The 27994-nt window shown below is 37.3% G+C and overlaps 1 protein-coding gene and 1 long non-coding RNA gene across 6 annotated transcripts; one reads left to right on the forward strand and one right to left on the reverse strand.

The window, feature by feature from the left end:
* On the forward strand, positions 1-27954 carry LOC107219474 (transcription factor kayak). Of its 5 annotated transcripts, none has more exons than XM_015657703.2 (4): positions 1-250; positions 445-660; positions 23877-24371; positions 24900-27954. In XM_015657703.2, exons 2-4 carry the CDS (start codon positions 514-516, stop codon positions 25500-25502), a joined length of 1245 nt encoding a protein of 414 aa, XP_015513189.1. In that variant the 5' UTR covers positions 1-250; positions 445-513; the 3' UTR covers positions 25503-27954. The 5 variants fall into 5 exon arrangements, with proteins under 5 accessions (XP_015513189.1, XP_015513188.1, XP_046600699.1 ...); XM_046744742.1 differs by lacking the exons at positions 1-250; positions 445-660 and adding exons at positions 21901-22128; positions 22398-22602; XM_015657704.2 differs by lacking the exons at positions 1-250; positions 445-660 and adding exons at positions 21901-22128; positions 22519-22602.
* Positions 12265-14721, reverse strand: LOC124295287. The gene is made up of 4 exons (XR_006905194.1): positions 14340-14721; positions 14105-14192; positions 13352-13808; positions 12265-13252 (listed from the first exon to the last, which is right to left on the reverse strand). It is a non-coding gene; the product is annotated as an uncharacterized LOC124295287 (long non-coding RNA).
* Positions 27955-27994: the final 40 nt, after the last annotated feature.

Raw genomic sequence — 27994 nt, forward strand, 5'->3', positions numbered from 1 at the left:
GCTCGCTCGCGTTAACACGAACAACTCGTCGAAGAAGAATACGAGAACGTCGAGAACTCGAATTACTCAGAGTTGAGGCCTCGCGCTCGCGCATTAAGAGAAACAACCACGAGGCGATCGACGAATAGATAACCCTTACGTCGTTGTTTCTTATTTCGTGAGTTAATATTACACGTGAACTAAATAGAGGACTGGCAGTTTTCTCTACGATAATTGTAAATACGGAGAACTTTACTGGCGTGAAGCAGCGGTGAGACGCCCAACTTGTTTTTCTCTTTTGTGATTTCTTAACCGTTCGATGTAATATATATCGTGAAAAATAGAGGGAAATTATCAAACTGAAGTTAGTTTCGGAACGTCCCGATTTATTGTGCTGGGTTTTCACCGCCGAACATTCATTTGTTTCGAAAATACGAAAAAGACGACGACTTATCTCCGTTTCAGAATCGCATCTGCATCTTTCGTTTATCCACTGGATTATATCAACTTCGGATATAAAAACCATTCAACACCATGAAGCTGGACGTCAGTGACGCGCTTTACGACAGCTCGTCGAGCGTTTCCACGGACAGCGGTGCCTCGCAGAGTTCTCGTGTCAGCAGCCATGATTTTCTATCGAGTATCGCCAACAACTCCTCGGCGACATTGCCGTCGAACAACGTGAGTACAAAAAAAAAGTAAAGAAATTAAATTAAAAAACTACGATCGTCGTTCGCGCAAGTCGCTCATGCTCCTCGCTTTCACCGGCGTAAAATCGTCCTCATCGTCTTCGATGTTCACACAGGGAATCCTAACCTGTCCTGATCTTAACTCTAAACACCCGCAGCCTTCGCATTTTTTCTCGTAACCGTTAATCCTAAGCCGCGTTATTGCAGCATACTTCGGATTGACGCAATCGTCGAGCGACGGCTCCCCTTTCTTTCAAGCGACTGAAGTCAGTAACGAACATAGAGGGGAAAAATCGCTATTTTTCATTTTTTGTAGCGACTGAAGTAACCAAGTTTTGCCGATATGTGTATATGTATTTCCCTATTATGATTTACTGCATCTCTGACATTCCTGTAACTGCTAAAGTTACGATTCTATCCGGAAAGTTATAATGTTACCAACTTCAGCTTCATTTCCTTTCGTCGTCCTCCTCCTCCTCCTCCTCCTCGTCCGTTTTCCCTGCAGCGTTCCGTCGCCGTTTATTGGTCGCGGCTCTATGTCGTTTCTTTATCGAGATTGTCGGAGGGAGATAGTGAGATAGCGAGAGTGACTTGCAACATTTTCCTCACCAGCGGTTGTCTTTCAAATTGCATATATGTATATATCCCGTTGTTGTACTTACCGTAGAATGGAATGGAATGGAATGTAATCGCAGTTTCGTATTCTTGCGTAATCGAGGACCGACGGAACGATCACTTTATGCGTACTTATCCGCGTCCGTACTATCGAAGGAACACGTCGATGCGTGTATCTAATCGCTTCACCTGGTGTTAATTATTTCCCGAAATAGTCACGCGTGCGTGGACCTGCTAACGTGGTTTATAAATAAAAATTTTAACGACTCCAACTTGTTCCACGTTAATCATTTCAGTCGCGCAACTCAGTCATGAAAATGCATGAAAATTCAGCATTTTGCACGGAATATAAAAAGAAATGTGACAAATAAAAAAAGGGTGTCGCTATAGTGGCTTCTGCGACTGAAAGAGTTACGAACCTCTCATTGATCAGGGTTGAGATTTTGTAAATTCACTTTTCACAGTGCCCAGCCATCCAAGAATTCTCATTGTTGGTTGACTAAACTTTGCAAACTAATCAGAATGCTTGGGGACGGTGGGAAATGTGAAAAGTGAAATTACAGAATCTCAACCCCGATGGAAACCGACATCGTCGCCGTTCGTTCGTCCGTCGCTGGTCGCCGAGAAGAACTTATAAATATAGACGTACGCGTTGAACGCTGTCATCGACCATATTAACTAACCCGAATAATAATTTCATTCGGTGGTTAAATACCGAAAATTAGCACCGTTGAATCAACGTCGTAGTTTCTCGTAACGCGTAGGTGGAGGTGCTTTTGGAGGAAGGAAACGAAAAACATGTAACTAGAACGGTTAAAAACACCACGAGATACGCGTGTATGTATAACAAACTTCAATGCGTTTCTCTTCATACTTTTAGGTTTCCTTGCCGTTTCAAAGAAGAACACCTCACATAATTCGTTTCGTTATAATATGTGCCTATACTCTTGTCGTATCGTCGTTTTATTGTTTTTCTTTCGTACAAAAATAGATTTTTGTACATACACACATTTTACACGCTTACCTTTGTTTAATGAGGTGTGTATAATCGCCTACCTCGTGTTGTAGGTGTAGGTACATGCGTTCAGAACGGTGTAGCTAGTTAGTTGGTACTTGAAACAACAACAACAACAGCAGCTGCTATACCACACAGAACAGCAGCAGGCAGCAGGCAATTGCTGGATCGATAGAATTACAATATACGTAGTACAAAGTAATATTTTACTCCATTTTCGTCAGGTTTTTTTAATTTTCGACACTGCAAAATTAGCTGCAGGCTGAAGTTAACCAACGTTAACGTAACGAAATATCAGGAAAAAACCATTATTAGACAATTTACGAATGACTTTCAAGAGGTCGGCTTTTCAGAATTTCAGGATGTTTTTTTTTTTTTCATTAAGATTTACCGGTTATTAGACAATCCTGAAAAAGGTGTGAATTAAAGATTTTTCCTAAACATGCATTATTACAGTAACGTTATTAACGTCGATACTGGTGATTTTATTAATTCACTAAATCATTATTCTCCTGACTATAATTCTCTTCTCATTAATTTTGTTCGCTGCCATTAATGTGTAAAGAAAATTTTACTATTGATATACTATGCAACACGCGCCGTCATGTATGTATATGTATATTAAACCTGACTCAGGGGAAGTCCGTTTATTTTCGCTTAACAGCAGGCGGACAGGAAATTTATTTACTCATCATTGCAACGTGGGTATAGGTATAGATACACGTATGTATTACAAGCATTACTTTTTCGGCGTACACCGTGCACCGGGAATACGGATATATAAAATAAACAAGCGATATATATACATATATATAATTCGTCCGTCATCGGAGATGTATATATAATGCAGGTATGACGTCTGTGTAGTTACGTATTTATTTATTTATTCGTCTGGAAGTACTGTTACCACTTATACCGCTTCTATTAAACAACTACGTTTCCCTAACACCGCTCATAATGTATATTTATTATACATATATTACATATACATAGCGTATGAATCATTCGGCACGCACTTTCGGTAGCGTACAACACCGTACGCAAGAAAAAAAAACACGTAACTTAAAGTGTAACCATAATGACGCCGCTACTACTCCATTATATGCGTGTGTAATATTATATTGCACATCTTTTTCTATTTATTTGGCGAGTAAGATTGACGAAGGGGTTTCCCCGTTCCGTTTCGTTCTTTTACTACCCTCGCGGGATTCGAAATAGAACGTTATTCACGGTGCGTACATGGATTATACCTATGTAGTAAACGAGCAAAGAACTGTACGGTTTTAACCTCGGTTTATAACTACGTATTCCACCTCTTCGGCCTTTGTTCATCCTGCGATAATAATCTCTCTGTTGTTGTGACAAATAAATTAATACTAATTTCAACACCCGGGGTAAAAATAATTATCGTTTTATTATTCTCCGAAGGTTTTAATATTCATTCCCGTTAAGCGGGCAGTCCTAGATATTATTTTATTGCACCAATTGATTGTCCTTTCTATTATTTATTGTCGGGTACAGTGTATAGGTTGGTAGATTTAATTACGAGAGTAGAAGAAAGAATGATTGACCAATCGACATCGACGACGCTAATCTCAGCCGGCGAATAAACAAATAAATTAATTCGCGAACATTTTAAGTGTGCTGCGCTTTTCATGCGCGGGAATAAAATCATATATATGTGTATGTATGTTCGTACCCAAGAATACGTGTGATCAAGAAAGTGCGTAGTGAATCATGTCAGTCGTCGAGACTGACTCTTGTACACGCTGCACGTGTTCTCTTCGTACATTATATGTAGCTTTAAAAGCTCTTTGTTCGATCTTATACTGCCACGATAGAGAACAACGACGAGTAGAGTGAGACTAGCCGTAAGGGAGACTTGATTTTACAACGCGGCCACGACGACAATTTCACGCCGATTTTATACGGTGTATGACAACAATCACCGTCAGCAGGATATAACGGAAATCACTTTGTTTATTATAAGTTTACTGCAGGGTGTGCGAAGTTTGTTTTTTTATTGAACCATCGTAGTAGGAATATTTAGAGGTCGCTACCATTATTGTATTATTATTTATTTACCTTTATTTCTACACTTTACGGACTTGTATTTTTATATATTGGTTTAATTTTTTTTGTATCGTGGTCCAATTCCGCGAGTGGCTGTTCTCGTCTTTTATCCGAAGGATTAATCGTCTCGGAGAAATTTGGATAGCAATTTTTGTCACCGAAATAAAGAGTATAGCATCACCTTAATGTCCCTGTTTAGTTTTCAGTATTCATTTTTGCGAACAATGATTAATTCGAGCACGATACGAAGAAAACGAACTAATAATAAGTCCGTAAGGTGTAGACATGAACATGAATAAAAAATATTACAATAATTGGTAGCAACCTCTAAATATTTTTCCAACTCCAGGTATTACAATTTTTTTTTTTCCTCTTGTCTCAATGTCAGTATCTGTTACAAATTATTCGAGTGGCACGTTAAAAAAACTTAGTCAAAAAATGAACCGCCCTAACATATAGGTATGTGTAGGTACCATACGTACATACAAGGATTGAACACTGCACAAAGGCTTGTTTTCGAAGCTTTATGTAGTACATGGTGTTATTATAGGCTTGTGAAACGCAATTGGTTACGCACTCGGCAGCTGTCTCTGTTTGTCATTAGCTTGGATTCGTACCGCAAACAGAACCGGAAGTAAATACCGGGGAAGAGTTTCCGAACTACTGTATCAGCAATGACGCGAAGCAAACCGCAACGGTTCAAAGATCGGTTAGCATGATAATGCGTAACGTTGGTAAGTAGGTACTTACGTAATGTGTAATATTGTACAGGAAAAGATAGAGAGGATGATCGTGTATGAAATTTTAAATAATAAAACAATTTTCATTTGTTATTCAGGGAAAATTAAAGTACATACTTGCGTCCTACATTACAAACATTACGGGAAGTGGAATATTGATTTTTTATCTGATATTTCGTTAATGGCAAATTACATTCTCTGTGTATGTTTGTGTGTGTGTGTGTGTGTGTGTGTGTGTTTTGTAAAAATGAGCTTACAACCCCATTCAATACACAATTCTAAAGAAAAATACTCCGACAGATTTTCATTTGATACAAAAATAAAGAAATGGCACGTATCCTACGATATCGAAATAGTAAGTTCGTAGAATTTATGTAATTTCTTTATTTCTGCATCACCATAAAGATATATTGAAGTGTTTCGATTGAGAATTGTGTATGAGTAGAACGGGGCTGTCAAGCCATTTTTCGCCTTAGAGATACGTGGACTTCGATATTTGGAGATATACATATGTGTATGTATACGTAGGAACGTCGAAATTGACTAGGGCACCCCCATAAGTGACGAAGCAATTAAGTTGTGAAAAATAAAGTCGATATATATATTATAGGTTATAAACGGAGAACCCGAGAAACGATCAATGTTCGAAAGTTCCAACAGGTACCGGGAAATTGTGTCGAAACATTGACGATTTTGGTTATTCCACGGTAAATTTCATTTGCGTAGAATTGTCAACAGGTGGTTGCGATATGCGATCGAACCGATATTATACGCTTACTGGACAACGAGTCATATAATGCCTGCTGTAATTATCTATAAGAGTAAAAAGTATGTGTAATAACTGATGTACGTAGAATCGAGAATCGGTTTTCGCAGAGCATTAACAGCGCGTTCCTCGAAAATTATTTTTTTTTTCTTTTGCTTTTTTTTTTACCCACCGTCTATCTTCATTTTCCGTTCACAACCGGGACAATTTCGTAAAAAACCGTTTACCGGTCGGACGAGTCGAAACGCTATCAAGATGGCGGATGACGTCATCTCCCGCCAATCCGACGGCACGCGTTTTTAACTCACGCACAGAAGCACGCAGATACGCGGAGAGCGACGGCGCTCAGCTTGAGCAAATTCTAGACACGCGCATGCACACCGAGGTTTGACAATCGCCAAAGGGGGGGGATGACGTGGTTCACCTCCCCCCTCCTCTACTACGTATTCGACGCTCGCTCGTTCCTTGGTCGTGTTCCTACTTCTTCTGGTATATAGAGTTGTTACCGTAACGTTGAACGGCTCATTCGGTTAACCAGAGCCTATCGTTGTTGTTGATAGGAAGCTCGAGAGAATTAGAGCCGAGTGTGTGTCGAGAAGTGTTGACTCCTCTGACGTTGTTAGATATTAAACTCGTACGTCGGTCGTTCGAATCTTCAAACACGTTGGTGAATCATTAACGACTGCCTGTAATATCGGTGCTTGGAAATCATTGTGCTTATTTCATGGAAAAATAGTTGATTGTTACACATACGTACATTATCCGATCGAGCAAGAGTTTATATTCAACGTCGCGGAACAAGCAGCATTTACGACAAGAAAGTTTTAAATTGAGGAAAAGGAGAAGAAGGAAGGAAGAAGTCACGTGATATTTCTCTATCGCGATCGATCGGTGGATAGTGGTTGAGAAAACGAAACGATCATATTGCAGTGGCGAATGTTATCATCTGCATTTGACACGTTTACGTTTGGACAATAAAATTTCCAAATTGGACCCATTTTCACTGTTATTGTCATTATTATAATATACGTGCAATTACGTGTAAGTAACCGTTGTTACAAATGACGCAACGTGTCCCGAGCGCCGGTTTTTACGACGTTGACACAGCCATCGAGGATCACAACTACACGATGTTTTCGATGTATCCGCCGCCACCTTCTCCGCCTTTGAATTCAAACGGGGCGATTATGTCGAAGACATATTTAAACAGCAGCACATTTGATCACTGGCAATTGACCAAAGAAGAGAAAGCCATGGTGAGCTAATACAGTATCAATTTCTCGCATATTATCGTACGTCCACGCTAACTTGTGTTTTTACTCCGTACGTACTTTTACATATTGTTATTATTGCCCTTTGTTTAACATCGCAGCTATCGCGTCTCCCACTTTTTTTCCTCTTCAAAGTTTTCGCGAAAATTTTGAAAGTTTCGATCATTCATAGGTGGCTTACATACGTATCGCGAAACTATACGTTAAACCTACTTACGGTGTTGAGTTTTAGAAATCGTTATACATGCGTCGTCACCTTGACAATGACACAAGTCTAGGTATATCCGTTATGTTCGGAGTATAGTACCTTTACGTGTAGGCTTCGATTTTTTTTTTTTTTTTTTTATTACACATCCAATTTTTCACTATTATTATTATCTTATTTTTATTGAAGAAACTGAACAGCGAATGTTTTCAAAGTCGATTCTCTTGTACACAGCCACATGAGCGTGTGTAATATTGCGATTGGATGATCAAATCGCGCAATAATTATTATTATTACACTCGTACGTAATCACCTCGAGACGTGTCGTTATCATCGACTCTGATAATAATGACTCGACGCATTTCGTTATTACATACTTACCTACAAACTGACGAGTGTGCGGTTCAGGTATGATGTACAAATTTATATAAATTACACTTATGCATATCGTATCGCGAAAACCGCGTGACTAAAATATAAAACATTATACATATTACAAGTACGATACGATTCGTGTTTCCCGTTTATTACAATTTTCACAATCTCGCGAGGCTTAAATTTCATCTCAATTTCGGTTTTTCAATTTGTTTTTTATTTATTTATTTATTTTTTCCGTACACACATGCAGAAATCGGTTTCTTCTTCATTACCACGACGGAGATCATGTTTGAATCGTATTTTTTGATGGGTATAAATTAGTTGCAACGTTGATGATGTAAGAAAAGAAAAATAAATAAGAAAAATGTTGAGAAATCTGACCGGAAGTTGGGAGTTGGCTCTTGTTAACCTCCGCCAATTATACAAGTACGTACGTAATATGTACGTGCCTCTGTGTGTGTGAGTTAGGTTGAAATATATTTATTATTACTGTATATAGGTATGTGTACGGAATGATTCGCCGACGACGAGGAATAATAACAGTAGCTGTTTAACATGGCGTAAAATAAATTAATATGTCGTTAAAAATTGCTATCGTTTTGATGAACAATTTGTAATAATAATAAATAATAATACACGGTGACGGTTATAATTTGAATTCGAGAATTTCCTGGTGAAATTTTGACGAACAGAAATTTACGCGTAATATTCAGACGTATCGACGACGAAGGATTAAAAACTGTCTTTCGATTAGATTCTTCTTTTTTTTTCACGTGCATCATATTATCTTGTGTGTATAATAATTAACGGTATTTGAAACGCTAAGAGATATTTTTTTAAAAAAAGCCTCTTCGTGACACAATTTACTCAGATGTACGTAATCGCAACAATAACGAGAAAAAGAAATTCACGAGATTCAGTTGTACAAATATATAAAAATACATGTTTCAACTCGAGGCGCGAAAAATATTCTAATGCCAACGAAAAAAAGTCATTGTCACTCCTATTTCTATTTCTAATATTTACTTTTCTATTTTTCAATGCAATGTATATACATGTGATAAAATATTATTTTTATCATCTCGATTCGTGAATATAAATATCAGCGATATGTATATATAGGTATTATAAATATGACTCATCGATCGATTTATGAATGAAAATGTACACTTACGTCAATTCCCGGTACTCTTTTAACAAATCGTGCTGTCGAGGAGATAATAAGCAACCAGCCGTTAAATTATTATATAGGTAAACATACCTTGGCGGATTTCGCTGTATTACAGACACTATACTGTATACACACTCTTGAAACAGTCTCTGCACTTGAGCGTGAAGCGTTTTATGTTGTACGTATGTAATAATAAGAAGAACCAATGGAATATGCATTAAAAGAAAAAAAGGTTTTTCAGAGAAACGAAAAAATTATATCCGGCAACCGTAGGTCGTCGTGTGATACTGTATATATAATACGAATGAATTCTAGTTAAAGTATGCAAATGTATCACTTATGTTGTATATGAGACGAAGAGAGAGAGAGAGAGAGACGGAATACCGAGAAACGTTAACCAACCACTTTATACTTGTGTGTCTATGTATGCGTATTGGCGCCATTATTTATCACATTTTTCACTCATGTATACCTGGAAACGTTCGCGACAACGGGTCGCCGGTTAGTCGCAGTTATTTAAAATAAAGATTCTCGGATCTGCCCCCTGAACAGAGAATGCTGAGAGAAAACAGATATATATGTACATATACACATACAAATTGGATTGACCGTGCAAAAAAAAAAAAAAAAATACGAAATTGCTTATACTCCCAAGCTGAAAAATCTTAATTTAACAGTTAAAAAACGACGATCCTCTAAATTTCAATGCTTTATCGCACTATTAAGGGTTGCCGGTAATTAAAAAAAAAAAAAATTATATACACCAATTTGTGGGGTATGTATATATGTATAAATTTTTTTTTTTTGTGTATGCAATGTTGAATATTTCATCATGAAAAATTGAAAATGTTTGGGTAAAAAGTATTTACAATCACAGATTTATTTAATTATTTTTTCTGCTGTTTATCCTGCAGGCTGCTTGAGATAGAAAATTTCACGATCACATATAAAAATACGTAATACACATTAATGGTTGTCAATGCAGTCGTGTCGTTTAGTCGAGATATCAGGTTGCATAAGTAGCATATTATCATTGCCACGCAGAGAATTATGCAGAAAATAAACACACAAACCAGGATCTCGAATTGAATCGGTGAAAGTGAATTTCCTAATTATTTACGTCATTCGAGCAGCACACGTTTACGTATATATGTATACCTATGTATATCCAAAAAAAATCTGTTACAACCGGAACTATACTCTACTATATACAGCATAAATACGATACCAATGCAGGTTACATGATATATTTTATATTTTCGTATTATTATCTGTATACATAGGTATAATAATTGCGTGACCGTAATGAAATCCGTGTACATGCCTACGTTCTTTTTTTTTTTTAATCTTATTTCTCTTTGCCATTGTCAGATTATCGTATTTACTTGCGGAAAACAAAAAGTAGAAGAGAAAAAAAGAAAATCGAAATCCTTATTTATCAGTTGTAGAATCGATAAGAATTCCAGCAAAAATGTTTAGCTAGTTAGGTCAGCTTGAAAGTTAAAAACTGAACGCGAATGTGGGTTGCAATATTTTATATTATATTCATGTACACATATTTTATGGTACTTGTGTACACTGTACATACTTTGACCAATAACTTGGAAGATAAAATCACGACCATCCTTGGTTATTATTTTATACCGACTATCTCATTGTCGAAGCAGCGACCTTCGGAAAACGAAGACGAATGTGACGTCATCGCGTCGTAAGAGCGCGTCATAGTAATTCTTCGTCTCTGATATTTCTCTGTCTCGCTCTCTCCCTCTCTCGCTCTCTCTTCTGCTTCTCGTCTCCCCCCTCATTTATTATACTACAGCACCGGTTTACTATTCTCCTTTTTAAATACAACATTCCTGGCAGCTTCTGTCGCTTTTTGTTTTCTTACTCTCTACACGAAATGAGCTAATATTAATATCGAGCAATATTTTTAATCTATCCGTATATTATGTGTATATGCACGTATTATTATTCATCATTTTGGTGTTTAATAATAATCGGGCTATGCGCACATGCAATGTGTTTGTCTTTGAAATGCATCGTTTCGACGTTTGTATGTAGTCATCGTTAATTATTGTCTTTAATAATTTTCAAATTACCGTTATCGACCCTTTGTAATTCGCATCATCTGGTGGAAAACAATCAAACTAATGCAACCAGGCTGACGACAGCTTGCCGTTGACCGTGTTTTTTCGCCTGTCGATAGTAGAAAAGGTACATTATCGATTATGTTTAATCAATTTATGCGAGACACGAATGATTGAAAATTACGAAAATTACGATTTACCCTCCGTTAAAATTAAGTACTTGGGTTATGTGTTGATAAAATGGCGCCGATGACGACCAGGCTCTCTGACGTCATGAGGACATTTTCCCAATATCCAGATCATTGTTTCAATCGTTAGTGCAGTTTACCTTCTTTTCTTTTCTTTCCGTTTCTTTACTTTCTTCTACGTATATGATAATATGTATGTATACATAATTGCGAAATCGCTCGGAGCGAAGAAGAGAGGCGGCGGTGGTTAAAACGACGCCACCCACAGATTCCTGCTCCGTGACGTCATCGTTGAAGCATTTCCGATCTGGTATATATACATACATTGTAGCGTGCATAACTCGGGGTCTGTGTACATGGATACACGTGGAAGGTGTATGTATGCACCTACTTGGAAGGTTGAGAACTTGAAAAAGGGACCGGTATCAGTCATCGACGTCGCCGCGACGGCGCGTCGTCCCGAAACATGCCGCATAATGTAGTGTGGTGTATAGATTTAGGCTCGAGGTAACCGTTAACGTAAGGTTAGGTTAGTTAGGTACGCGGTATTGTGGGTAATTGTCGATTCCCGATAGCTCAAACCAAAAACATTGGTGACGTTATTCGTTTTTTATTCATTTTTTTTAAAACTTTAATACACGTTTTATTATTGCACGGGATGTTGCAACAGGTAGAGAGTCGAATACGTACAGGTTATAAACTTATAACGAGGTGTATGAAACGCGATTCAATCTCAGGGTTATTACACTTTCGGTATCGCCTTCGATACTACAGCCTTGAATGTAGGTGAGCGAAATTTCCGGATTTTTCCTTGTTCTTTGCTGTTCCGCCTTTCATTTTTCCAACTTTTTATTGTTTTTTTATTATTATTGTTGGTGTGATTGTTTCCTCACTTTGTCGCATTAATCGCAACGAATTGTACAAGATTATGTGTTTGTGCTCTAGTATACAATTAATATCGATGGATAAATTTCACAACCGTGTACAAACATTTATTGTGTCTTATGCTCGTTGTAGAACGGAACAAACACCGCGCATTCTGTGACAGGTATACCAAATCGGAATATGAAAAGCCTGTGCAGGTGTCAGGTGTGCATTTCTCTGAATCGTACGCTACGTGCATATGGACATGGACATTGGAGTGTGGATATATGTGTATATATGCAATGTCTGTTAATCGTTCGGATACAATAGACGTGTCTATACGGTAAAACGGGCAAACAAGCGTGATAAAAGAGCCGACTCATATTATCGATATTGCACGTGACATGGATGACGTATCCTAGTATTTATCAACACTTTGTCGGCGGATTTTCATTTTTTTTCTTTTTTATTACTACTACATCGTATTGTTATATGTTGCTCTAATTGTTACGTGACTTAAGATAGTAACATTACCGTATCGGCACGTTGAGAAAAAAATTGCTACTTTGGATCTGAATAAGTCGAATTGACAACAACTGAGTTTCTTCGTGCTTTATCAACGGATTCCTGAATTTCAGGTAATCCACTAAAGTTGAAAAACAACCGAGTTTTTCCGACGACGCGTCATTACAATAACGTTACAAACTTGATTCTGATTTGTATTGTTCATATTGAACATTCAATTTGTTCTTTCTCTTTTTACATCGCTCTCAATTCTTGTTCAATCTTGCATGTGTGTTACATCATACTATATTATGTATACATGTTTATTTCGTTTTTTTATTTGATGTAAATTTCTACAACGGAAATGATGAAAGAAGGAAAAGAAAAACATTGGAATGTTTAATCCGTTTGGCTTAAAGTCACGTCAGTTTATTATACATTGTATGCAAAACGGCCTTGAAACTGATCCACCACCACCACCACCACCATCGCGCGATGATGCAGATATCGTGCTGCCGATTTCACCGAACGGTAAATCTTTTCGAAGAACGAGCCGATGAGCGATGGAGAGTTTTTGGCGATCGTAGCTCGGGCGAGGCTTGGTAACGTCCTTGTCGCCACTTTCGTACATGCACGCATACACGCATGAACCCAACCGTTCCTAGCACAACCTCGTTATTATACTGTTGCGCGGTGCTTGTTCGAACCTGCAAGCAACGCCACCGACACGTACTTCCTAATTAAATATTCATAGAATAACAGTGGCACATGCATATATGCATCAGTGTGGTAAAAGTTGTACATACCGAGTTCCAAAAAATAATTCCACTAAAGTTGGATGGAACAAATTTAAAAATTTTTTTTGGCGGGTATATTTAAGCCTCGTGCATTGACTAATTTATTTATATATCTAGGTTGAGTTAGAATCCTTGGTTACGGCTATGTTGCACGGTATAATAATCGTGTCACATACGGTTCGCGTCCGTTCACCTTCCTTTGTCGTTACGATAGGATTGTAACGACGACGACGAAGGTATGAGAGACACTCCGTGTGGTGTACAAGTCGCTTTTCCGTACTTCTTTGTAGTCAACCACTTCTGTATCGGTCCTCGTCATCCTCACCGTCGTCGTCGTCGTCTTGTTTTATTTAATTATTTTTTTTTATTTCAACCACATCTAGTTGGAACTTGAGCTATATCATGAAACGGTCGCGCCTGCACAGCGTTGTTACAATCGTGTTTTTAATACAGGGTAGTCACACATCTGGAAAATATGGAAAACATGGAAATGTTAAGGAATTTGAATGGGGTCGTGGAAAATCTGGAATTGTGCGGAGATTTTTGATTCGGTTATGAAAAAAATTGACAATATTAGTTGTCTGTCATGGTAATTAGAAATGATTTTTTGACGCAGGAAAAGTTTACTTTTTGCTCGTAGAGGAAACGAATTGGCTTAAACCGACTTTTGAGGTGCATTAAATTTTTCTTCAATTCGAATTGGCATTTGAATCGAATATAAAGAGTTAATGAGCCAAACGATTTAAGTTTGTATCAACTTACCAGAACTGGTAAAATATCAGGGAAAACCTGGAAATGTTGTCGTGGAATTTTTCGGTTGTCCAAAAATTTTTGGCCACCCTGTAATATGCTGGAAAGAGAAATTATCGCTGGAGAAGAGAATAAGAGGATCTTGTTTGTTCGTCTTATATACTTGAAGGAAGTCTTTGTTCTTTGTTTGAGGGGTTGTAGACGTCTTGAAACACCCTTTTTTTCGGAACGAGGACCACCACTTTACCTTATCCGGTACTCTCGGTGTTTCTTTTTCTTTTATTTTGCTCCAGCGTATATTATACGCTTTGATATTATAATGCGTAGGTATATCGGGTGTCTTGGCATTGTAGATCGTACCAAATACGACCGTCGTGACGACGTTGATCCAGTCCCTAGTCGAACCGAGTTAGGTACGAGGGACGCTGAAATATACCTACACGTTGTTGTTGAACAATGGAGAGAGTAGCACATTTAATTGAATCAAATAATTTTTTTTTTATACAAGTATTACTGATATACACGATTTTCTCCACGAATTTTCCATTCATTTATGCTTGCAGTATCGATATCCATATTCATCGGATACGGTTTCACGAATTTATGATTTATAAGTAGCGACTTAATTTGTGTTGACGAGGATGAAGTTAGCAACGTTACTGTAACTATGCGTGTTGGGAAAAATTGTTACTTCACACCTTCAGGAGTATGTGAAATTTAGTAAACCGTGATAAAGAAAGTATACCCTTATTTTGAAAAGCCAACTTCTTTGAAGTCATTCTAACATTGTGCAATAACGGTTTTTACCACCTTGATGTTGCGTCGTTACGTCAACGTTGCTAACATCAGACTTATGTGTGTGACGCAATACGTGAACTCGATTGTGAAATCATGCGCAATTTAAATTTGAGGGAATTGATGGAAACAGTCTACTTAGAAGCACGTACATCACCTCGGGAATGCGATTTCTTTTATTTATTTTTTTCTTCGCCTTTCTCTTTCGAAGTTTAAATACTTCACTTCAAGTCTCTTTTTCTCCTATCGCGAAAACTGCAAGGTGCCTAACAAATGTAACAGTCTTATGCGATGGCCTTTGCACGTGTATTTTTCTTTGGACGTCACTTTCTTTGTCCAAGGTCATCGGTTTATTTTCTTTCACAACTTTTTGCCCGGACGTGGAAAACTTTTTCTTCTTCTTTCGTTATCTGTATAATATTTAAAAACTAATTATTTAAAATTTAGCACAATAATTTACAAATGAATCTGGACAAAGCGTTGGCAGAACGATCTAGAATTCCTTTACGATGATGACGGTGGTTTCACTGTCGCCCGGGCGACGTTCGAAGTTTGAATTTCCCGGTAACTCGGGTGTTCCTGGATTACCGTTAAAAGGCGCGTGCGCGTTTCTCTGTGTGCGGCACCTATCGACCAATAACGACACGACGACACGCCTGAGTCACGACGAAGCGGCGAATCGTTTGCATTTGTTCTTTTCTGGCGACCGGAGCTTCGGGCGGGCGCGAAGGGGGCGGGGGGATATGAGTAAAGAAGAAAGCGGGCTTCCCCTGAAATTCGTGTTCTATCGAACGCGTAGTTTATGGGCATAGTATATGTATGTATACGGATAGATAAGCAGCGCTGTAGTCACATTAATGCCTATACTATACCATGGGATGATAGCGCGATGACAGAAACCTCGAGCAGGCAACCCACCGACTGAGAAATCTGTGAGAGCGAGAGGAATAGAGAGAGAGAGAGAGAGAGAGAGAGAGAGAGAGAAAGAGAGAGAGATACCGTGAAACTCCGTGAGTCTTGTGACTTACTGTCAGTGTCACTAGAGTCACGGCGGCGCGAGGTTCTTCTCTCGATTTTCTCTTTTTTACTACCTTCGGCATATCGTTGCGCAGGTACATACAGGCGTCGTCGGATGATACACGTTGCAGTTTTGTCAGCAATAACAAAAAAACGGGGGACAATAAAAGAAAAAAAAATTGGACCAGATTTTAATGTGTGAAGAAAAAAAAAGATGGAATTTTTGATTTTTTATTTCGGTTCAATCACGTACGATTAGGAGGAAAACAAAATTTGTAGCATTTTTTTTTTTTTTTTTTTAACCCATCGTACCGTTTTTCTTATTCCTGAACTTTTTACAATTAATCGGTGGTGGTGTCGTGTGACCGCTCGGTTAGTGAGTGAATTTGTCTTTGCAATTTGACAAAATCTATCTTTTATAACATCACTTCACGCGTATGATAATAATAAGCATAATATTAATAATCGTAATAATCAGTACTGCGAAGAAGAAATAAGAAGTGGAAGGAAGGAAGGAAATAAGCACAGACAATTAACACTTGTCTGCATTCGAGTTACGGATTATATTATTACCAATTGGATTGACACACGTTGACAATAGTGTACGTCTACTCTTTGTACTTTGATGATGTATGTATTGTTTGTAGAGTTAATACTGCGTCATTGTTGTACGGGTATTAGGGGGAAAGAAGAAGAAAAAAAAAAAAGAAAGACAAGTAAGAGGAGGAAAAAAAAAACTCTGCTGAGAGACAAAGAGATGCAACAACAATAATGCAATGCGTTGCATTTTTATTTGAAATATATGTACATCTATATTACTATGCATATCACTTGTACGCGCATGTGTATTATAATTCTTTCGCGTACATGCCGTTTTTTGGCATGTGTTGTTGTTTACCTATTATATTTTATTAATATCGCGTAAAATGCGGTGACGAAGTTGTTGAATCGTTACATTTTCTAGATTTTTCTACCATATCATCCGTCTATTTTTTTTTTCTTTCATCGCAATTTTTTTTTTCACACTTTGCGATCGGGGATTGGATCAGAGGTGTTACGTATTTTCTTTAAATCCTGTTGTTTTTCTCCTCTTTTTTGTTTCCTTATTTTGTGAACGATTTATCAGTCTTGTCGTCGGTTTGCTTAGTTACATATCGCATGAAACGATATCTTTTGTTCCGATTTATAACGAACAGGCAGCTGACGACGACCACACGACGATTTATTTCACACACGTATACGCACATACGAGAGCACACAAAGAAAATTATCTTTGGATCAGCCTCGTGGTATTGTGGTTACTATAATAATCATTATTCTCATTTCGCATCGTGTAACAAAGATTGGTTGTTCTACCGTCTTTCTTTCTTCCTTTCTCCTGTTTCTCTCTCCTTATTCTTCGGGATTCTGAATTTTTTTTTTCTCATCGAATATCGACTTTATCTTAGAAAATATTTTATTTTGGTTTTCTTTGATATCTTTTTTCTTTCTTTATTTTGCTAGAGGAGTACGAAAGTGACGAGTGCAACCGAAACTCCGATCGTTGTTCTGTATGAAATATAAACGTCATATCGCACACGCGTTTAAATAGATGTGAACGTATTTTTTATACATGTATGCAGAAGGAAAAACTTTGGTCGCCGTCGCCACTGTTGGGCGTTTAGATAAACAGATAAGAGAAGCCGGTTGTTTTGCGTTGGAGGTGCTGCTGTCGGATAAACTTTGTAATATCGCGTACTTGTATATAATGTCAAGTAGTTCCCGTAGCTTTTCGTTTGCTTTGGATTCACGGTGACCAAAGGGGAAAAGAAAAAGAAATTCCGAATCATTGTATTTATTAAAACAATATTTATCATGGTCTAAATCGATGAAAAAATTCGTCGCGCATTTAAAATTACGATATTCTCTTTTCTTCTAATTTTTTTTTTTGCCCTTAATTTCTTTTGCGATACGTTGTCATTGCAAATTGAATAATTCTTTATACGTTATTGTTATTCAAGTATATTGTTGTATGCAATACTCCGGATAATATTGTCGTACGGTCCATGATTTCGATATTTTTTTATACCCACACCACGCAACGAACGTCGTCGAAGTCTATTAGGTGCGAGTGGTATGGCCGAAGATGGAATACAGCCGGGTCATATTATATTATACCTAACAGAATTTTGTTTACTGCAAAAACGACCTTGAATTTTTATGCATGTATGTATGCTCGTGCAAACGCCTCTGTTCAACGAACGAGAGGAAAAAAAGTGTGTGCGAAGGAGAGAGTGGTGGTGAGATAGCGAGAGAGATGGATATATTACAGACACGCTCTCGCATTGCACGCATATGTGTCAAGCATGTGTTGATACACCTACACACGGCGTGCCGTGATGTTTGCCTGTATAATACAATACGGGTTGATTGTACCGATGATCTTGGTATGACATTTTCGGTCATTTCCCGTCTCGCAATTCAACGCTCTCCGTGTACTAGTATCCTTGTAGGTACATCATTCACCATTCGGTCGCCGGAACTCATTAACTGACAAAATCATTCCTCACCTCTTTACTCGTTGCGCCGATGCTCGAATGTTGATTATTTAAATTAGCCAAATTACACGTTACAGGATGGCTCGGAAGAGATTTTCATTTATTTTTTCTTTGCTTTGCGCAAATCGGAAAAGTTGAAAAATTATCGTCAAAGCAGAGCCCTGTATATCAGATACGGAATACAAAAGCCTTTTAAAATTGAACCACAGCGATCTTCTTTCACAGGTATTTATTTCAGCACTCAAATCAACTTTTTTCATCCACGCGTGCCGGAACAAGAAGTTCTTTTTATTCGTATATAAAAGACTAAATCAACTCACGTTTCGCTTTCGTATTCTGGAATAAACCGAACAACAGTTTGTACCGTTTACATTGATTGTGACTTTTTGCTGTTGGGTTTCTTTTTTTTGTCTTTCCGATGCACCGAACCTTGCATCTTTCTTTAGTCGTTGCCACTTGCGCGCTATGTTTATATACAATAACAATATATATGAGGACAACGAACGCGATCATTTATATACATACATACCTACATCATTATTATATACATGCGTATGGTATGTAGGTACGCAGTACACACCTATAATAACAATAGTCGTAAAACAAAGAGATGCAATATGTACATACCTACGTATATATGTATATATATACACACATAAACACATGCATATATCTGCTGCAGTTGTACACGCACACGTATAAAAGAAAAGTCTTTCTTATCTCCAGGAATACGTATATAACGTTATTGGGTAGGTGTTGCGTTGCGTTACGTGCAAACGATGAATTGTTACAGGGAAACTTGAGAGATGTGTACACTCGTATTCCTATACCGTCTGCGCATCTGCATGCATAAGCCGCCTGACGTATTTATGTAGTGAGCGTAAAAAGTGTTGGATCGGATTGATTGATTGCTACTTATTGTCAGCCGCGCATTTATTTCCAACCTAACCTATAAACCTAACCTAATCTGGACTGCGCAGATATACGTATATGGTGTGTGGGTGTGTATATGTGTGTATATATATGTATATATATGTATGTATGCAACATACCTGACACAGATAGATAATAGATAATATATTTCTCACCTATGCACTGGAACGCGGACAAAAAGAGAAGAAATAAAATGAAACAATGTAATTACTATTATTCTTTTTTTTTTTTTATCAATGTTTTTATCAATGAGACAAATTTAGACGATGGTGTCAGATTTGCGCTTTTGTGAAAATCGATCATTTCGAAGTTAGTAACGTTATCGTAACGATTCATGTTGAGGAATGAGCGTTATTTCACAATGTTTTTCAACTGTTTGAAATTCAGTAATTGAACCGTAATAAAACGAGACATACTGATATTTAGCAATTTTAGTTCCTTAAAAATCATTGTTAAAATAAGAAAATAGTGGATACCTATGAATATATACCTATATTATAGACACGGGTGGTGTGCGATTATACGGCAGGCACCGACAGGCACAAACTACTATATATAATATATCGTCTGGTGAAACATACGCGGTTTAAAATGCGTGCACGTGTGCCTGCACACACGCATGCATCGCCATCAACATTTACGTATGTAGATGTGTGTGAGGAAAAACCCCGTCGCTTGATGGCAGAGACGACTGCAATGAAACTATCGCAAGCTAGCTCTCTCTCTCTCTTTTTCTCTCGCGATGTCGGTTTTCCTGTACGGAATAACGAATCGGATGTATTATACATATAGATACGTACCTACACCTACATATATACACAGCATTAATACTTGCGCATTTTATCATTTTGTGCCGCATATACACACAACTTCCTTTATCAGCTTCCGTCGTTGCCGTACTTTCTATCCTTTTTTTTTTTTTTTGTCCCTCATATATATAATCTTTTTGCCGTCTTTCTTTTTGTTGAACTGCAAAAAGAGAGAGAAGGAGTAGGTTATATTAATCATTCTGAGAATTAATTTTAAAGTCAAGTTTTTATCAGAGATATTAAAGTTTTTTTTGTTTTCTTAAGGCCTACATAATCACTTCCGATCGTTTTCGGATAGACGCTTCTTTAGGTGTGTGTGTTGAATTATCTTGACTTCGATCGACCGGTCTTTGTTTCACTCAGAACTGATTAGATTTTTGGTCTGATTGGTTCGGTAGTTTCTCGAGTTATTAGAATGAATGTATTAAAGAATAAAAATAAACGATCATATATTCGAGATGGATCGAAGGATTTTTGTGACTTTGGTCTCGATCGTCGCGGTCCTTCTTAGTCCGGAATTGACTAAATTTTGGATGTCACTCGTCACGTAGTTTTCAAGTTATTTCAATAAAAATATCCGGGAAAGAAACAAAAGTTCTACGAATCAACGGGTTTTGATGATATTTAGTCTCAATGGAAGTGACTTTTTTTAGTTTTAATACTGACTATAAATTTTGAATTTCATTTGTCCAACAGTTTACAAGTTATTTGTGAATAACACAATTTAGAAAAAATCTTAATTACCATTTGTTGATGTTTTATGAGTTCGAAATGCATTCGAGCGAGAAGTTTATATGCTGGTTCATCAAAGTTAGCCAATCTTCTCAGGGTTATTTATTCTAAAGAGATAAAATTATAGCGAGAATTTGGGAGAACGATGATTAGGAGGAAATAAATGAAACTGAGTAAGCTTGATATAATTAGGCTGCTGAAGTTAGTAAGTAACGTAGGCGTGTAACTAAACATTTGGGGGGAAGTAACTATTTTGCTGTTTTATAGTGACTTTGAAATGGGTAAATTTTTATTAAAAATATGAAAACATGTTTTGCCATTATATTATAACTTACGCCAATTTCACGAAAGAATTCATTATTTTGCAATTTTAAAATTACTTTCAAGCACGAGTTGACTTTTGAAAAATACGAGTACGTTCGGTTTCGTATGATTTATTTAAATTTCAAACAATTTTCAATGTCGCGAAGTAAAGATTTTTTGTACACATGTGCATCGTTGTAATAACGTTACACTGACTTCAATAACCCCAATATTTGAGTTTATTCAAATCGTTGTATTATATATATCCGTAACGAGAGAGGTGAGAAAAAGACGAGTTGATGCAGATTGCGGAAGGTGGCAACGGTGGGGGAAAGGAGGAGGAGGAGCAGGTACGTTCCGTGCGTGCGTGCGTGCGTGCGTGCGTGCGTGTGTGTGTGTGTGTGTGTGTGTGGAAAATTCGAAAAGTTATTTTCGTCCACCACGAAATGCTTGGCTAGCGCGAACAGCGCGCGAATGGCGAGAAGAAGAGAGCGTCTTTATATATACACGCACCTATGTGTATAATGTAAAACAACTTTGGTAGTCGGTGGTGGTGGTAGGTAAAAGCGTTGCGAGATCCTCGTCGTCGACGTCGTTGCCGCCGATGTTGCTGCTGCGACGTCGTCGACGTCGACGGCGATTTTTGGCTACCTAGCCACGGTGTCGGGGGTTTCAGTTTTATAGAGGCAGGCGTCGACGGAAGACGGTAGTAGTTTGCTTTTAATAATATATCGTATACAAACACGTCACATCTCGAGGATATATAAGAGGAAAAAGAAAAGGAAGAAGAGGAGGAAGAGGAGGAAAACCGTCTCCGCTAATATAATCTAACTCACGGTTCCGTCGTTACGCCTCGCGGAATAATTCGCACGACGATAAAAACAAAAATAAAACAACGAACGAACGATCTGTAATTTCTTTGATTTGAATTTTTGTTTTTCATTCTTGTATCAATTCGAAACTTCCTCATACAGTTACGAAAGTATTAAGCAATCTTTAGTCGGAAATAGTATTATATTTACCGTTTCTTATTTTTTTTTCCCCTCATTCTCTTCAATTTTTATCAATTCTATCATTGTGTTTTCTCATTGGCATTTATTGTCAGTTATTTATCAACGAATAGTTTTCTTTTTTATTTTTTCTCAACAAACTTCTATAATATACGTACACATATTGCAGAACGACGAAGATAATGTTATAGTATTATAACAGTTGAAAGAAACAAAAAGAAATTAAAAACGAATCGTATATATATATATATATATATATATATATTTAATCGAATTTAACCTGAACAAAGAAAATAAAAAAATCGAACAAAATGGCCGCCATGGATCCGGTTGACATCGCAAATATTCTTGCTCAGGAACTCTTCTATCACCAGGTATAACAACAATCATAAAATATGGACGATGATAAAGATTACGATGACGATAATGATTATGATGATGATGATGATGATGATGATGATGATGATGATGATGATGATGATGATGACTAGAATTTGAAACGAAATAACAAAGTGATACTAAAAATAAACGCGTAAACTCGGCACAAACAACATGCGTACATACGTTAACTAAATGCTCGACTAAATGCTATGAACGCAGGCAGATAGAGAAAGAGAGGGAGCAGGAAACTTTTGCATGATCGGTGAATTGCAAAAACAAAGATACTATGGTGCAAAACGAACGAGATTGAAAGAGGAGAGGTGAGGAGTGGAGAGAACAGAAGAGTAGAGGTCTTAGTTTCTCCTTCGTTTCCGAGGCAGAAAATTACTAGTGTATCGAAGGATGGATGTACATAATATATTTACCACGTATGCGCCAGTGTGTGTGTGTGTGCGTGTGTGTGTTTATTTATAGAGAGAGCGAGAGGAGAGAAACAGTTAGAGGGATATAAACGCATTTGCGAGACTTCTGCGGGGCTTTGCTTCTTCGACATCGTTTCCATCTCTGCAATGTTTGAAGGAGATTTTGAATCGGCATTTGGGTTACACTTTTTTTGTTTTCTCTTTTCCTCTCTCAAAAGGAATCGAGTGAAAAAATAAACGCTAATGAAGCGATTCTTCTTGGTATTATTATGCGTGTCGAAAACGTTCTAAATATTTTCCGAATCTACAATTTGTACAACGCAATACTAATCGATACATAGAATTTAAATCCCTGACTTGTGAGCTAACAATGGGTAATTTTCGAAACATGATATTATGCATTGGTGAAGCAACAATTCGTCGTATATAATACCGCAGCTTGTTTCCAGGAGACGTTCAATTGAAATAACGTCAATGATAAATTTAACATCCGTATGCGATTATACGTATATATATATATAATATATTTAGTCATTAATATATTTAGTATTTACATACGGTATGTATGTATGTGTATGCTTTTGGTTGATTGATAACTTATCTTTATACGTAATGCACGTATAAATTTTATATCTACATACTATATACATATATGTAATAAATAATAATAATGACAATAAGAATCAAGTGATGCGTGCATCACTGATATATTTATATATATACCTATGAATGCATTGTTGAAATCATAATTGATTTTAAGAAAGAACAAAAAAAAATGAGGAAAGTGAGAATAGATGAAATACTTTATAGAAAATAAAATTAATTTTTTCCTTTTTTGATTGCAGCTCGTATCGCACGACGGTCTTCACAGCGGAGTACCGACAAGAACAACACCAACGCTGACACCTACAACGCTGCGCAGTATAGAGCAGTTTTTCGAACTCCCAAGCGAGTCTGCATCTCACAGCCGAGAGGCTGGATTTGTACCGCCTTTGGTAGAACCTTCGCAGCCAACCCCGGCGCAAACTCAAAACCCGGGTCATCATCACAATCATAATAACAACAACAACAACAACCTTAATCAGCAACAAGTAAACCCCAACGGGCTGCTTGTTCCTGTTGTCGATAATCAACAACAGTCTCCGACTCGGACGAGTAACAACCAGTCGCCGAATCAGCCGCAGCAGACCAGGCGCAACATGGGCGGAAGGAGACCTACTAGGACTGTCGGTATGAGTCCTGAAGAGGAGGAACGCAGACAGGTTAGACGTGAGAGGAACAAAATGGCAGCAGCCAGGTGCCGTAAGCGGAGGATGGATCACACCAATGCCCTTCTTGAGGTAAGAGCGACGCTGACTGTTTTCAAAAAAATTTCTATTGCGGTCGACGATGCGTTTTTTAAGTTACTTTTGTGTATCCACGCTTCTGAATATCCCAAGCAGATTTTGGTTTCAATGGTATAAATTTACTCCTTGATGGTGACTCAACTTTTAAAGTTTGCTCAACTTTCTTTCTGTTTGTTTTTCCTGATTCGAAGACCACTGTGAATGTACATCTGTTTTTTTTTTACACACGAGAGTTTAACCCAATTCGAGCAAATCGTGAAAGAAAGATCCACACGTGGACTCTTCTCACTCTGCACAGACAACTAGAGAAACGATTCAGTGGTTTTGCGTATGACTGATAAGACCGTGTGGTGAAATGAGTCAGTTTCCTACTTTGGAATGCGAATATATTACAGTTATACAGACTGCATAGAGGCATCGATGACAAGTACGTGTATATCTATCAAAGCACGGAGAAAGAACAAAAGAATATAATGAAAACACACAATCTCACAGTCGTTTATCTTTTTGCTTCTATTTTAGGAAACCGAGGGCTTGGAGCAAAAAAAGCAGAACCTACAGGACGAGATAACGCAGCTCAGACAAGCCAAGGATGAACTGGAGTTCATATTGGAAGCGCACAGGGCTGTTTGTCGTTTGAGAGCGACTTCGCCACCAGATGTAAAGCCGGATATAAAGCCGATCGAACTGCAACCTTCGCAGCAACAGCAACATCAACAGCAACATCAACAGCAACAGCAACATCAACATCAACATCAACAACAACAGAGCAACAATGATTTTGCGGAGCCTATTTCTAGGGCAGCCATAGCGACCGGGAAGCCGAACAGACCGAATTCCCTACCGATATTCAACGAGGCTAAGGAGAGACCCGACACCTTGCAATTCAAGACTGTAGAAACACCGGCCTTTATGAAAACCGTGCCCGAAGTTGCCGGCGTGCCGATAACGACACCTTCCAGTGGCATACCATTCAATTTTGAGTCGTTGATGGAGGGAGGAACCGGACTTACGCCTGTTTCTACTCCCCTCATTCCGTCATGCTCTTCCCAACAGAGGAGCAACCTTTCCGCCGTCGATCTCAGTTCGCCTGACGCCAATCCACCAAAGTTGGTCAGCTTGTGACGCCAGGACGACGACGATAACAACCAAAATGACGATCAGATTGACGGCGAGGATTACACGTCGGATTACGATAACGACACCGAGTCACGAGAGGGTTGATCATTTTATAATAACGAAGATTTACTCTTCCCGTGATTTAATTTTATTTTATCGTGTGTGTTTCTTTTTTTTTTCCCTTTTCTATCTTTTCTGAGAGTAGAATCGGATTTTAAATCGCGTTGCAAATGTTGGTCTGAAATATAAATCGGACAATGAAAGATTAATGAAGAAGAAGAAGAAGAAGAAGGTTTAGGGAAAAGTCGAGGAGAACGAGGCTTACTTTTTATCTCTGATTTCGATTTTTCATAACGTGTCTTAGGAATGAGAGAGAGGACTGAAGATATTAAGAAGCCGCTCAAAAATCTTGGCTTAAATTGTTACCCCCCCCCATTCGATTTCTGTTTAATATACATACGATCGCATGTATTATTTTCTCCGACAAAGATAGATTGATAGATAAATAAATGTCTAGACGAATAGATGAGTAGATAAATAAACGGAGAAAAAGAAAATTGCGCTCAAACCCAATTTCTGTCCGAATTTCGTATTTGTTGCGCTTATTCTAATTTTTTTTTTTTTTTATTGAGCCAAATGACAGTAGATACAGTTTTATTATCGCCGCGTATCCAGTAGCTTATCGTTTTGTTTAATTTTTTGTTGAAATTGTAACATGGTACTTGAAAACACCATGTTTGAATCCAAATAAAATATATTTTTTTTAAAAGTAGATATCCGCCGTGTGATGGTATTTTTCGTAGGAAAAAATCTAAGGGAAACACGTGTTAATAAGCGAGTGATAATACGATAATATAATATAATATAATGATAATTGTAATTATTGAAAGATTTGAAACAAACTAGAGGTTAATAGTAATATTATTGTTAATGATAACAATAATGAACATTATAATATGTATCTAAGGTGTAAGTGAGGAAGAATGCTGAATTTTTATATTTTATGAAATATGTAATGTACATGTCCACATGTACAGATATTTTACACAATGTAATATACTAATATGTGTATATGTTTATGGATATGAGCAGGCAGGCGCGACGAAAGTTTTCAATAATGTATTAGTATTATGTATTATATAAATAATATAAACGCCTTTAAGCTCAAGCATTGGCCATCACCCTTGAATCTAGGTTAAGAAGGGAATGAACGAAAGTACGAAAATTTTTGTAAAAAACAAAAACAAGTGTGATGTAATATCGTTCTTTCCTCTTTGTCGATCATGCGAATTGTGTATAAACATCATTGCATTAAGTTGAATTATAATATGAGATATGCTCACGCTCATCCCTCAAAATTATTCCAATTTGTATACATATGGTATGTGTATAGAGAGAATGCCAATAATTTTGCGTAATATATAATTAAATATACGTTAATCTTATACTTATATATTCAGAATAGAACTCAACAGAACGAAAGAAGTGAAAAGAGAAACACATGACGTGTGTGAAATCGAAGAAGAAACTAGCTGATTGGGGCAAAGAGGAGGGTCGTGAACTTTTTCAAGCTCTACAGGTGCTGTAAAATAACTGCAATATGATAAGACTGCCATGCCTTGATCTATACTATACATAATATGTAAATTGAAAATTTATCTTGACATACAATATAAATCCAGATCTCTAAAGCGGTTCTTTTTTTTTTTTTATTGATAATTTTTCTTCGATCATTCACCGTTCTGTTCTAAAGTTTCTCACAGTGTCTGCCAAAATGTGCAGAATATTTTAAGAGGGAAGAAAAAACGCTACCAGCAACCCGAACATGCCTCAATAAATATTTGTATGATAATAATAATAATAATAATAGTAATAATAATTATTATTATTAGAAATGATGATTACATATTAATAATAGTAACGTTTAAAAGTAATCCCTCCATATATTAATATACTTGTGTACACACGATACCGTTTACGATTTGTATAAAGATATTTTGTGTAGAGAAGGAAGAGAAAACGTTTAAAAAAAGAAAAGAGGAAGAAGGAACGAATGAAACTTTCTTTGGATTTTTTGTTTTTTATTCAATAATAGTATGCTGATCACTTTTAGCAATATTGTGGTATTAATATATTTATGTCCTGATTGACAGGTCGTGTGCGAATTGTGGTCGGAAGTTTGGGAACTAGTAGTCCCGTTTTCCTTTTTTTCCCCTTTGCGATATTCTTTATTGTGCACAGTATTTTCAGATTGTATATTTTATATCTGGTATAAAATGTAGTTGTAATTGTAATTTGTCTCCTCAACGTTCCACAATTTCACACGATCACAATGTGAGCGCATGCTTCACGAATTTTCTTGTATCCCCCGAATCACCTGTGTCTTTTGAAAGAAGAAAAGAAAAGAAAGAAAATTGTACACACCATTGACGATGCAATATATTTTTTGTTTAGCTCAGCGCGTTTGCAATGTATTATTTTCTTTGTCGTACTTTTCC

The sequence above is a fragment of the Neodiprion lecontei genome, chromosome 7, assembly GCF_021901455.1.
Source record: "Neodiprion lecontei isolate iyNeoLeco1 chromosome 7, iyNeoLeco1.1, whole genome shotgun sequence".
NCBI lineage: Eukaryota > Metazoa > Arthropoda > Insecta > Hymenoptera > Diprionidae > Neodiprion > Neodiprion lecontei.

What these genes read in the sequence shown, in the direction of transcription:
- LOC107219474 (XM_015657702.2), top strand. Translation starts at nt 6,939, where the DNA reads ATGACGCAACGTGTCCCGAGCGCCGGTTTTTACGACGTTGACACAGCC. An exon ending in CCAAAGAAGAGAAAGCCATG is followed by an intron (nt 7,134 to 23,876) that starts GTGAGCTAATAC and finishes TTTTGATTGCAG; the next exon opens with CTCGTATCGCACGACGGTCT. An exon ending in ACACCAATGCCCTTCTTGAG is followed by an intron (nt 24,372 to 24,899) that starts GTAAGAGCGACG and finishes CTTCTATTTTAG; the next exon opens with GAAACCGAGGGCTTGGAGCA.